The sequence below is a fragment of the Punctularia strigosozonata genome (assembly GCF_000264995.1).
Source record: "Punctularia strigosozonata HHB-11173 SS5 unplaced genomic scaffold PUNSTscaffold_6, whole genome shotgun sequence".
Lineage (NCBI taxonomy): Eukaryota > Fungi > Basidiomycota > Agaricomycetes > Corticiales > Punctulariaceae > Punctularia > Punctularia strigosozonata.
The window spans coordinates 1,704,899-1,717,971 of NW_006767438.1; the positions used below are offsets into that span (position 1 = coordinate 1,704,899).

At 55.8% G+C, this 13,073-nt stretch overlaps 3 protein-coding genes across 3 annotated transcripts; all 3 read left to right on the forward strand.

The window, feature by feature from the left end:
* Positions 1-6,009: 6,009 nt before the first annotated feature.
* PUNSTDRAFT_67471 (uncharacterized protein) lies at positions 6,010-6,423 on the forward strand (the record flags this gene model as incomplete). The annotated part of the gene is made up of 1 exon (XM_007383878.1): positions 6,010-6,423. A coding segment is annotated over one exon (414 nt), but the record flags the coding sequence as incomplete, so codon positions are not given.
* Positions 6,424-8,772: 2,349 nt separating this feature from the next.
* Positions 8,773-10,086, forward strand: PUNSTDRAFT_19716 (uncharacterized protein; the record flags this gene model as incomplete). The annotated part of the gene is made up of 7 exons (XM_007383879.1): positions 8,773-9,118; positions 9,170-9,340; positions 9,380-9,528; positions 9,581-9,613; positions 9,664-9,738; positions 9,839-9,934; positions 9,997-10,086. Coding segments are annotated over 7 exons (960 nt in total), but the record flags the coding sequence as incomplete, so codon positions are not given.
* Positions 10,087-10,123: 37 nt separating this feature from the next.
* On the forward strand, positions 10,124-10,856 carry PUNSTDRAFT_67850 (cytochrome P450; the record flags this gene model as incomplete). Its single annotated transcript, XM_007383880.1, has 3 exons — positions 10,124-10,450; positions 10,507-10,591; positions 10,642-10,856. Coding segments are annotated over 3 exons (627 nt in total), but the record flags the coding sequence as incomplete, so codon positions are not given.
* Between the last annotated feature and the right edge of the window lie 2,217 nt (positions 10,857-13,073).

Sequence of the window (13,073 nt, forward strand, 5' to 3'; positions counted from 1 at the left end):
ACTACAGCGACTGGCCGCCCACTTAGGGCTCGAAGAAGAAGGCACAGTGGCGGCCCTCAAAGCCAGGGCGAGGCAGAAGCTTCTAGCCGACATCAAGTTCTACATGGCACACCCCGACTTCAAGGCCCTGTTCACAAGGCAAGAACTCGCGGAAATCATCGACAACGCGTCGAGCACTTCGAACTCCACCTTCGAAGGTATCGCACGAGAAGGGGAGGTGAGACCAGATGAAGGCTCTCACCACGAGGCGGATGAAGACAGTAGGGAGTCGGAACCCGATAGCGCGGGCCGTGAGCGGAGCCCGGATCAGGAGGACGAGGACGAGGAGGACGATCCACAACTCCCACCGCCGTCGGAGGACAGGGGTGAGTTGTTCTTCCCAGAAGTCGAGGGCATAGGCCCGACCAGCACGCGCTCGCGACGGCCATAGGGCTGCCGGCACGTCACCCACCGAGGTCGCATATGCGTCCGAGGAATATGGGGGGGGGGCATATGCCCCCCTTTCCCCTCCCGCCGTCCGTCGTATATACGACGAGGACCATATGGTCGAGAGGCATTGCCATAGGGCGCCCGGTTTCGGAATCCAGCCATATGGCAGTGGAACTGACGCTCACCCAGGCGGTTCGTCTCCCCCGACACCTCCCACGTCCCCAACGCCGTCTAGGCAGGATACCATTAACTCCCAGGGACTCGAGGAAGAACCCCGTATGGGTCGCCAGTCAGGAGCCGAGCCCATGCAGGGTGGGCAGCCAGCGAGACGTCACCACCGTAAACGGAGACAGGACCGCTCGCGTCCGAGACACCGTCACTCTCATCGCACCTCCCCGGCTAGGAAGAGGAGGCGGCGCGATTTGTCCCCGGACCCGTTTGAGCAGGGTCATAGGCGGGGCGGAGAAGACTCGAACTCGCGCTCAGGGAGACGCTTCAGCTCGCCGTCGTCTTCGTTGAGCAGCCCCTCATCGAGATCCAAGACTTCGTCCGGGAGCTCGCGGACGCTCAGTCCCAGTTCCGGCAGGTCACGAAGCATGTCCCCGCCCTCCTCGCCCTCCCCCCGTGCGCGGAGAGCCGACTATCGCGACAGGCGCGCTTCGCACCGCGACCATAGGAGGGACCGCCATTCGAGGCCAGAGCACCGCATCCACCAGGTCCAAGAGTCGGCCAGAGGCCCGCGTTGCCCCCAACTCGTCAGAGGAAAGCAGGCGAAGGCGGACTGCTACTCGATCCCCGATCCGATCAGGAAGAAATTCCAAGAGGGATGGACGACCCACATACCCCTAAACTACCTCACCGACAAGGCTGTAGCCGAATACGGCTGCGACACGTCGTCGCTCCTGACGGACATGTATGCGGTCGTCCCGGCGAAGGGGCTGATCCAGGCGGAGAAAGTTCTCCCATCGGCGGGCGAACTGAAACTGACATTCGGGGAGTGGTACCAGGCGTGGAAGCGCCTGCTCCAACTCATCAAGACTTACTTCCGCCGTGACTACGAGCGGTGGAGGAAACACTTCGATCGCATATGCCGCTCCGATGGGGCCACATCGGATAACTGGACGCTTTGGCTAGCTTATGATGCCGAAGTCCGCCGCAGGTGCCACCTCGAAGGCATAGACCCCGGCACCTTCCACAAGCATATCTGGAGGAAGGTAGAGCCGGCGTTCGTCAAAGCGCAGGTGATGGCTTCCCTGCAGCCCTTTCGGACCCAGAACGCAGCGCGGAGCACCGGCTTCAAGCCAGACCAGCCACCAAAACACTCGGCGGGACGGTCCCAGACCTTCGCCCCGAAGCCGATCGACACGAGATGTTTCTTCTGCGGCGGGAAAGGCCATAGAGCGGCGACGTGCAAGGCAGAAACTCTCGTCAACGGCCAACCAGTTATGCTCACCCGGGGAGAAGAATCGCGGATAGGCTTCTTTAGGACGTCCCCGCTTGGAGCGGTCCCGAAAGTAGGCACGGGTGAAATGCGCATGATTCAAGACTTCTCATTCCCGCGCGATGACCGAACTCGATCGTCGGTCAATAGCGAGATAGACACGGATCAGTTCCAGTGCGATTGGGGCTCGTTCGCGGAGATGGCGTTGCTGGTCATGGAAGCACCGCCAGGCGCTCAAGTCGCCACGCTCGACGTCGACGCCGCGTTCCGCTGCATACCAATCCGCCCTGATCAGCAACGCCATTTCGTCGTACACTGGCGGGACCAATTTTGGATCGACCACAACGCCCCATTCGGCCCGGCTAGTTTGCCGGGCGTATGGGGCCGGGTGGCGGACTGCATGGCGGCGATTTATCTCGCCTGGGGAGTCGACGCCCTGAAAAAATGGGTTGACGACTTCGCATTTTTCCGGTATCCGGAGGGTCTCGATTCGGAAGGAAACCCCGGGTTCCGTTACGGCCTCGACGAGCTGATGGCGCTGGCGGAATGGCTCGGTTGGCCGTGGAAACCATCAAAGACTCACGATTTCGCGACAGTCTTCAAATACCTCGGATTCATATGGGACTTAGACAGGAAGCGGGTCTCAATCCCCGAGGAGAAGAAATCCCGATACTTGGCGAAACTCGAAGCTTGGAGGACAGGCGGCTCCTTCACGAGGAAAGAGGCCGAACAGGTCCTCGGAACTCTGGTGCACTGTAGCATGGTGGTGCCCGACGGCCGATCACGCCTGGTACACCTTTCGAGGTTTGCAAGCTCGTTTCCGCACGAGTCGTCCCCGTTTGTGAGGAGGAAACCCAACGCGCACGTCCTCGAAGACATGGAATTCTGGAGGGCCCAGCTCCAGCGATCGGAGTACGGCAGCACGCTGGCGGTGCCAACAAACACATCGTCCTGCGACCTATGGGTCGACGCCTCGACTTCCTTCGGGATAGGAGTCGTCGTGGACGGGACGTGGGACGCTTGGAAGCTGAGTCCGGGCTGGAAAGTCGAAGGGCGCGACATAGGTTGGGGGGAGATGCTCGCAGTGGAATTCGGCCTAAAAATGGCCATCGCGAGAGGCATCTCGGATACTTGCCTGGTCATGAAGTCCGACAATCAAGGTGTCATTGGGGCTCTCGAGGCCGGGAAGTCGAGGAACACAGAGCAAAACCGCGTTCTCCAGAGGGTGGTCTCGCTTATGCGGGCGGCCACCATCTGGCTAGTCTCGCAGTACGTCCCCTCGAGCCTCAATAGAGCGGACGAACCCTCGAGAGGAGTCACGCCAAAGGACCTACAGCGGTCAGAGGTACCAATCAGGATTCCTAGTTGTCTCTTGGGTCTCGTTACAAGGGCCGATTCATGTATTTAGCATTTGTCCGAGACGCTACAGCTTCAAGGGGACTAGTAGATAAGAGAATGAGCAGAGAGAGTGGAGTATACAAGAAGGGGCAGGAATGCCAACCAGAGGTTATCGAGGACGCGGAATCGGCGACGCGTCAAGATCGGGACTCCTCTCATGCGCACCACGACACCTCGGTCCTCGTCAACGCAGGTCAAGCATCGACACCCTCTGACGACCTCTCGGAAAGCTCCAGAAGGCGACCATTTCGCTCTACCCAGCACAAAATCCCGACGGGCGCACCTCCATAATCCGAACGGGATCAAGCTTTCCGGGGCGACGGAGGGTCATCTCGCCAGAGCATTGCGCCACGGATGGGCCCCATCAACGTTGAAGGGTTATAATGGTGCAGTGGGCCGTTTCATCAAATTCTGCAGAAGGGAGAAGGTCCACAGACAATTTTGGTTGCCAGCGGATGAGCTGGTCCTATGCGCGTTCGCGGCATCGAACGAAGGCCGCCAGGCCGGCAGCACGGCGAGGAACGCCATAGCCGGACTCAAGGCCTGGCATGCGGCACAGAACGCGGACTGGAAGGGCGGCAAACAGCTCAGATACGTCTTGAACGGGGTCGAGAACAGGCGACCACCAGTTTCTCGCTGACCGCCCCGTCTACCAATCAACCGCAATATGCTCCGCATCCTGAGGGCGAATCTCGACTTGACCGACCCAGTCGACATCGCTGTTTTCGCAGCCGCGTGTGTGGCCTTCTGGGGCCAATGCCGTTTAGGTGAGCTCCTCCCCTCCTCGACGACGCGAGCGGCCACAGAGAGGTCGCCATGCCGCAGAAACCTTGCCCTTCCCTCCCCAGCCTCACCGTCCCACGTCATCCACCTCCCTTCGACCAAGGTCCACTACAGCCAAGGGGAGGAGGTCGTTATCCTTCGCCAGCAAGGATCTTCGGACCCCATTAGGGCCCTGCGGCATCACCTATACTGGAACAACCCGAGCGACACCAACCACCTCTTCGCATATCGCACGTCGTTCGGCACGCGCCCCCTCACTCGCCGGTTCTTCATGACAAGATGCAATGCGGTTTGGACCCAATCCGGACTCCCAAGATTCACGGGGCACTCATTCTGCATCGGCGGCACTACGGAACTGCTTCTGGCCAGCGTTCCGCCCGATGTGATCAAGAGGGCCGGGGGGTGGTCTTCTGACGCCTTCCTCCGCTATTGGCGACTGGTCGAGGGCATCTTGCCTGTTCACATGCAGCTCCTTCCGCTAGGGGACCTCCGAGGCAAGCCCCGAAGATCTCGACCGCAGTGTGGGGTCAGCCGGGCGCGCGCGCCCCGTCTGGGGGGCGGTCTGGGAGAGCCGTCGCGCTCGCACCCGGCTTACGCCCAAGCAAGAGCTTCACCCACACCACACGGTGACTCCCTCAACGCGCCCTAGCGCGCAACTGCAGGCCCGCAGCCTGCCCAAGATGAAACATCATCGGAGCGCGAAGCAGAAGCAGCATTTGGCCCTCGTGTAAGACACATATCGGTCCCCCATGGTCCTATCCAGTTCAACGCTCAGAGCTTCCACATCGGAGGCGAGCATCGATGCTCATATGATAACTCGCATCCGTTGCCGTGGTGCTGATCGCTCGAAATTTTCAGGAACCGTATGCAGTCCAACGGCACCAAGAGAAGCAAGCTTTCTCACCTCTGGAAAGGTAGGTAGGTATATTTTCGGCGCGGTCCCAATATAAATGCAGTCTTTTGCGCGTCAAGGTGGCTCGGCGGTGCACGGTGTATAACCCGATACTCCGAGCTACTCGTGTCTTGTTGCAAGACCCCAACCCATCAGTTATAGCATTCTTGTGCCACAAGAAAAATGATGTCTTCACGGGTGCTGAAATAAGTCAGATGTACCCCTCATCGTTGGCGTATATAGATCTGGCATGTTGATCATGTTTTATACCCCTGCCTTTGGAAGAAACCACGGATCCGTCCGATGTCGGCATCGACAAGATGTAAGTATAACGTGATTCGCGTCACGCCCGATTCGGTGCACAGTATCGGTCATTGTATTTTGGATATATGATAATCAAAGTCCTTCCTGCACCAATACTAGTCCAGCCGTCGTGGGCTTATTTAGGTTTGCGAGAACGGAAAATTTGAGCTTGTGGGTTCAGCTGCAGTCCAATCATGGCGAACAAATCGCGCAAAAGCGGTGAAGGGTTCTTACTAATGCGCATTGTGGGTGCACGGTGGACGTTCTTTTGGTCTTTACATATATCGTGCGTACTTCATTGTGTCTGCCCTAAGACGTCGCATACTTCCCTGCTGCCACGCGTAGTAGCGGCACCATACCTACTCGTCCACCACTTACATCTCAATACCAGCACCATGGAGCTCTCCGTTGTGCTCAAGATCGCAACATTTCTCGCCTGTGCTGCCTCGCACTACATTGGATTCCGCGCCCCAAACGCGCGCCCCTCGTCAGATGACGTCGTATACAAGGGCCAGCTCTTCGAGATTGTAGTGCGTCTGCTCACATCGTTGTCGCAGGTACGTCCTTTTGTCCTTAGATATTCGAATGTTTTTCTCATGTAGTTGCAATCATACAGGCCACTATCGTCATCTTTATCCTTCTACATTGCACTGTACTCGCGGCGGAGCAGTTTCATAACAGGAGTAGTGAACGCCTCCTCAGCATCCTCTGCCCGGCCTCCAAGCGGGAATCCGTCACTCTCTCCCTGACTTCCTTCAACTCCGTCTTTTGCGCAGGAGCAATGCTCATGATACTGAGCGCCGCTTTGCGCGTCGCGTGCTTCAGAGCTCTGGGACGACTTTTCACCTTCGAAGTCACAATCCGCCCATCACATCGGCTGAAAACCCACGGCCCATACAGCATCGTCCGACACCCCAGCTATACAGGAGTGCTGTTCATGCTCGTCGGAGCTGCCATGGTGTGCTATTGGAGAGGGAGTTACGTGGATGTTTGCGGAATTTGGTCCACACCGCCTGGAAAATGGATTTACGTATGGTATACTTGCGCAACTTTCGCGGTTTTCTCCCTGGTCAAACGCGGACGTGTCAAAGATAAAAACTTGCTGGAGATGTTTGGAAGAGACTGGGAACTCTACAAGGCTGATGTTCCGTACTCGTTTATCCCGTGGGCTTACTAGACCATCCCTCACGACCACCAGTAGATATCTGCCAAAGGTATACGGTTGAGTATAGGGAGGTAGATAGCAGACTGTGGAGAATTATGTTAACAATCAGATATGTATACTTACCATAAGTATGGTTGTGTTGCACTTTAAAGTAGGCATCGACTAGGTTCGATGTTACCGTCATGGCAAGATCTGTCCTTCAATATCCAGGCTGCGTATACGTGCTTGAAAGCCGCGGGCACCCCGCACGCTCAGTGGACCAACCCAAACTCGTCACACGAAGGCTAAGATTTCTGGCCGGAGAAATACCAGAGCAAGACCAGGCAACATGGTTGCAAGGGCAATATCGACACCCGGAACATACATACATTTCAAGGCTTAGTCTTGTCCAAGGTTTAGCAAATTGTATATGACATGGGAGATACCAGAGTAAGCTCGGGTAACAGTGGCACCGAGTGCACTGCATGCGACATAATATGATTGGAATAACTTAAAAGGGGTGTGGTATGTAGGTATATTTCCGGCGCGGTCCCAATAGCGGAACAACCGGTTGCCGCACCGCACGTCAATGTGGTGATGCAAAGCCGGTGGGGCTGGGCGACGCGATATGTGTTGCGCGAGGTCTCGAGGCAAGAAACAGAGGCTGCCGAATGAATGTAGTGTGGATAGGTAGGAGGGAGCGCGAGGCGCGCGATGAGGGAACGAGTAGACGTAACGGTCGGTGTCGGTAGTCGGTGTCGATAGTCGGTGTCGGTGTTCGCTGTGTCGCTCGTGGATGGATGGGAAACAGTGTGTATAACATTCAGACGCTGGGTGAGCCAAAATGCTAAAGTACTGTACATGAAAATCGAGCCTGATATACCGTCATCGCGGATCCGTGCGCGATCACTGCCGTCCCTCCTGATCCTCTCCTAACGAGTCCTGGCCCTGGCGGTATTGAGTCGATGGCCGCCTGCGCAGACGTCGATCATAGCCGTAATGCCGCAGCCGGGTCGTAGTGGGTCGAGGCGGTCGGCGAGCGTAGAGGAACAAGAGCAGAGGGGCGACGCGATCACTGCCGTCCCTCCTGATCCTCTCCTAACGAGTCCTGGCCCTGGCGGTATTGAGTCGATGGCCGCCTGCGCAGACGTCGATCGTAGCCGTAATGCCGCAGCCAGGTCATAGCGGGTCGAGGCGGTCGGCGAGCGTAGAGGCAGGAGACGAAAAGGCCATGCACCGCCATGGGCGTTGAGTAGCGCCAAGCGAGCCGCGCGCAAGACGGTGGCGTAGCCGCTGACCGGTCGGGATTGAAGTCGGTTCGGCCCTGCGTCATCGCCGAGCACTACATCAATACGCGCGGTTTCGCGCACACAGTGCATCCACGGCCCCCGTGAGCTGTTCTCCAGCAACACGCTGCTTCAGCACTGTGAAATGGGAGTCTTTTCCGGATCGTCAACGCGCATGCGACACGGCCTCGCGAGCTTAGGCCCCGTTCGGCTGGGGTTGATTCTGTGAGAATCAGGCGCCTGATTTGATTTTGCTTGACTTTTGTCCTCCTCATATGGCAAGCCCCTGTTCTATTATGTTAAGTTTGTCTCACAGTCTTACCGTTTATGGTATGCGAGCAGAGTCAAATCATCTGATTCTTCCAGAATCAGGCGTCGCCGGGCCTTACGAAGTTCAGATCGTGCATAAGCTTCGGGTGGCAATTCCCGGATCTGGACCATGGATCTATGAGCGCCCTCTGGTATCTGCATAATTCCTTGATTAAGTATTCCTATTGAGACTCCGGTGTCGGACACGCCGGTTGCCATCGGTTTCCCAACACCTTTCCCAACGTGCCCAAACCCCTCGATCTCATCGGATCTTCCTTTCGGGGCGTACAGTGCTTCCTCGGCTACTCTGTCCAGGTGCCGCGACGGGAAGGACCACGGTCACGATTCATTGGCTAACGTACCTGTCTTTCCAGCGTTCGGAAATCGAGGCTGAATCCGGACGCAGTGGCATAGGTCGCAGCCCCGGATAAGACTGCCATGAAGGACTTCTGGCGCTACTTGTCACGACAGCGACTCGTCACAACCCTATGCCTGGATGTGTACAGTGTAGGTCCTCGCCCGTACCCTGCTTGGAACGTTCGGTCACTTAGCTGTCCGTCGTGACGCGAAACCATGGATGGGCCCCGTCCTATAAAGATCTTCCCCCTCTTCCCCCGAGCGTGAATTGTACTTGCAAGTGAGACTCGGCAACGATGCTCACGTCTCTGCTCTCCGATTTGCCTGCAAATACGGCGCCGGCGGCTGTCGGCGCGTCTGCTCTTGGAGCTGTGAGTACAGACCGTTGTCGGTGGCGACCCGTAGAGGATCCTGACCATCGTGTCCGTAGTTGACTTGGCTTTATCTTCACCGGTACGACACAAGGGGGGATCATTTCGTCCTGTTCCAGACGGTCGTGATTGCTGCTCTGTATTCCGCTCTGCGCTGGGTCGCCGGGGAAGACGCGGTCAGGCGCCCGTGGTGGCTGTCCGCATTTATCTACGCTTCATACGCGTCGTCTGCGTTGGCTTGCGTGATCGCCTACCGACTTTCTCCGTTTCATCCACTCGCATCCTATCCCGGACCTTTGCTATGGCGAGTGAGCAGCCTGAGACTGTCGCAAGTCTCCTTGGGCGGCAGGCGACACTTCATCCTCGACGACCTGCACCGGAAATACGGAAAGTTCGTGCGGATAGGTGGGTGGTGACCCTGACCACGATGCTTGGCGTTCACAGACGTGCAACCAGGACCGAACACTCTGTCGATCAACGGTCCTGTCTCTCACTTGATCTACGGTGCAGGATATAGCATGGAGAAGGCCGACTCGTACAAAGCTCCGGGGCATCCCGATATGACGTCCCTGTTTTTCAAGATTGATAAGTCCAAGCACGCCCAGCGCAAGAAGGCGCAAAAAGCGGGTGAGGCAAACCCTAAGCACGATCGTCTCGCGTCTGCAGCAACTGATCCAGGGCCCAACAGCGTATCGGTGTTCCTTCCCATGCTCGAGCGACGCTCCTGGGAGCTCATGAGCCACATCGAGCGCCGTCAAACCGAGAAGGGCGTCAACATGTCCGATCTGTGCTGCCACTGGGCTTATGACTTTATGGTGAGCCGGTATACTCCCGTGGCGCGGCCGCACGGTCTAATCAAACCCGCAGTGCGATATGGTCTTCGGAGGCAGCAACAAGCTCGTGCGTCGTCTTCATACCGCGTCCCGTATCCATGGTGACATGGACCGCAGGAAATGATGGCGAACGGAGATCCACAGCGTCTAGTGGAAGGAGGGAAGATGGCAACCGTCCTCGTCGACAGGTGCGTTTCCCCTCGAGAGTAATCGCGCTGTCATTAACGAGAGCTCCAGCATCGGTCAATCACCGTGGCTGATGGACATCATATGGCATTTGCCATCTGGCAAGACGATGAGACGCCTCCAGATTCGAGCCGCGGAGATGATGCGTAACCGCATCCGTCGAACCAAGGAAGTCGAGATCAGAGATCTTTCCTCTTACCTGGTAAGCGTTGTCAGGTTGCTTCTACTATGCGATCAACGTACGATACTCATTTATGACGCTAGCTCGAGGGAGACTCGGGCACCGGTCGGCAAATATCCTTGCTCGATCTCGAATGGGAGGCAATAGTGGCTATGCAAGGCGGTCGGTTTACGCCACGTATGCGGTACTCCTCGACTAACTACGCTACCAGGATCCGACAACACCTCCACTGGCACGGCTTTGGTCCTGTACTTCCTACTGGCAGACCCGCGGTACTATAAGATGGCCCAAGCCGAGGTCGACAGGACGTTCCCTGATCGGAACGGGACGCTGAGCCACACCGTTCTCGCGGAGCTTCCCTTCCTCAACGCGGTCCTGAGCGAATCACTTCGTCTAGGAACGCCGTTCTTCCTTCCTCGTGTCGTCCCTCCGGAGGGTAGGATGATCGACGGACGTTTCGTTCCAGGAGGCACTATCGTGGCGATCGCCGCTTATTCGCAACAAGTTAGCCCGGACAACTTTTATCCCGACCCGATGGTAAGCGACATAGACATTTCGGCGTACGGACCCTTGCTGACGGTCATCGTGAACAGGACTTCCGCCCCGAACGTTGGTTGGACGGTGGCCTTGGGCCCGGCTCCATCACGAACAAGACGGCGCTACATTCGTTCTCGACAGGTAATTTCGCGAAATGACTTCCTCGAACGATGTTAAACTTCATGCCACAGGCCCCTACGTGTGCCTCGGCAAACCGCTTGCGTGGATCGAGTTGCGACATCTTCTTGCGCGTATACTCCTCACCTACGACATGGAACTGCCTGCCGACTTCGATATCGCGGGTTACCGGAATGGGATATTGAACATGCGCACGACGTGCATGGAGACGCCTCTCACCGTTCACGCGAAGAGACGTCCGGGCGTCGACATTGACCTACATTTGTGATCCTTTGAAAAGGGGTATCTCTCGTCTTGTGCTGTCGGAAGGTCAATCTCAATATTTGAGTGATTTATGGATAGTAAGCACGCCTCATCGGGGGGTGCGAGTGACGTCCCTGTCGTCTCAATCAGGTGTGGACTGCGTTGCGGGTGCGCCCTGGCGAGTACGGTGCTCGTCATGTCAAATCTTAAAATCACCTGGGTGTCAGCATGCGTCAACTAGCCAATCGAGAGAAACCTTACCGGCAATCATTTCGAAGCTAGCCTCTGCCATGCGTATTATTCAGTGGCTTGTGCAAAACGAGATTGTCCTCGTTCAGCTAGAACTTCAGAGGATCATCAATTTCATGACGATGGAGCAGTGACAACCATCCGAGACTGACAAGTGAAAATAGAGATCCTTGTGAATACCTCCCCGTCCTATACGGAGGTTGGGCGCGCCACAGTCCACTGCTCACGGCATACATGCGAGTCGAAACAACTTTGATTATCGGCATCGAAGCCATCGATATAGAAATCATTCGACGGGTCCGACCAATTCTTGTTTCCTGAAGCATCCGGGAGATGCTGCTCTTTAGATAGCACATCGTAGGTGTGCATGCAACTTACACCTGGCTGCATGCGTTTGTTGATACCCATCTAATCCACGCCAGAGCGCGTCATGTTGAAGAGACTGCTGCACCCATAGCCTCGTTGAGCGTGATTCCTGAAAGGGCAGGCATAACGCACGCGACGTCGCCAACTATGTCAAACCTTTCGTCCATAGGTCATCAATAGCGAGGCTTGGAGAGAATGAAGAAGTGACGCACGAGAGGGAGGCTCGGAGTCGAGGATAGATACGTTAACTAACCGAGAACGTTCGTAGCAAACTGCAGATCATGCCCCTACTTGAAAACGCGTCAATGGGCGGTATCATGACCTCACTAAAGTATGCATCAGTCAAGCATGAAGATACAGTTGCGACAGTGGCATATACGCCGAGTTGTACAGAATGTCCAAACGTGACTCCCTCCTACGAGCCGTAGATGCCCCGTTCAACGCTCGCGCTCGATTTGACGGCGGAGGGTGACGCACCGCGAGTACTCCGCGGCGAAAAGTTGCACGATTTCAAGATCAGAAAGATCCAGCTGAAGCAGGTGTGCCTTGCGTCCCGTATCACGCTCTACGTCAGCAAGCGTGGCTTCCCCTTTCGCTATATCTCGTGATGTGTTCAACAGAACAAGAACAAGAATCACCCATCGGCCCAATGCATATACGCAACGATGATCATTATACTTACAATGTACACCTTTGCATCACGCGAAACTAGTACCTTCAGCAGTGATATTAGTTGATCTTGTTCGCAAAGCATCACCAGAACTTTACCTTCGCGCCCTTGAACAAGGACCATCACCACTGATGGTGCCGGCGGTTGGCCTCTTCGCGGCTCAAGGGACAAGTACCCTCCGGGGGAAACCAACAACCGTTCCTCAACCCTATACCATCAGGAAAAACCCCATCTGGCAATTTTCTACATATATACATACATGGTTCATAATATGATCATATTCTGTCCAAATTGTCACAAAAAAGCCAAAAAATCTCATAAAACTGTCAAATCATGACAGATGACAGACTAATCAGAGGACTGTCTTATAGGTACAAGGGGACTTAGAACTAATAACATAGAAAATGTGGTTGCAGTGTCAATAACATTAGCACTGGTCCATGTCCAAGGGGCTTAGAGAACAAATGTAGATATAAGTGTTGGAGTTGGGGATTGATACTTGACTGTTGACACCTCACCCTGGCCTGGCCCCATCTGTAACATCATATCATCCCATATAGTAACAGCTTATATACTGCATGTACATCTGAAAGACAGAGATTTCCATAGCTAACACATCATGGTTATGAACCCTCCAGATTACTGATGGCCAGGAGACACTGTTGTGGTGCTTTTATCTCAGGTATAGTTAACTTGTCTCATGTCCCATTCAGCTATCACTAACAACTCGATGAGCTCAAAAATATCTGTATGTACTCTCGGACTGCTAGGACATAGCGACACATGTACGGTAGCCAACGCGGACTTAGAGATCAACGCGAATCCCAAATGTCACGTGACCTGGCCGTGGTTGCCGTCTCCAGCCCCACCGCGCTGGGCAAGTGCGCACAACTCAGCGCTGTCAAGTACGCCCCAGCGCCCGCGCTCCGCAAGTGCGCGCATCAACGCGCAAAATCC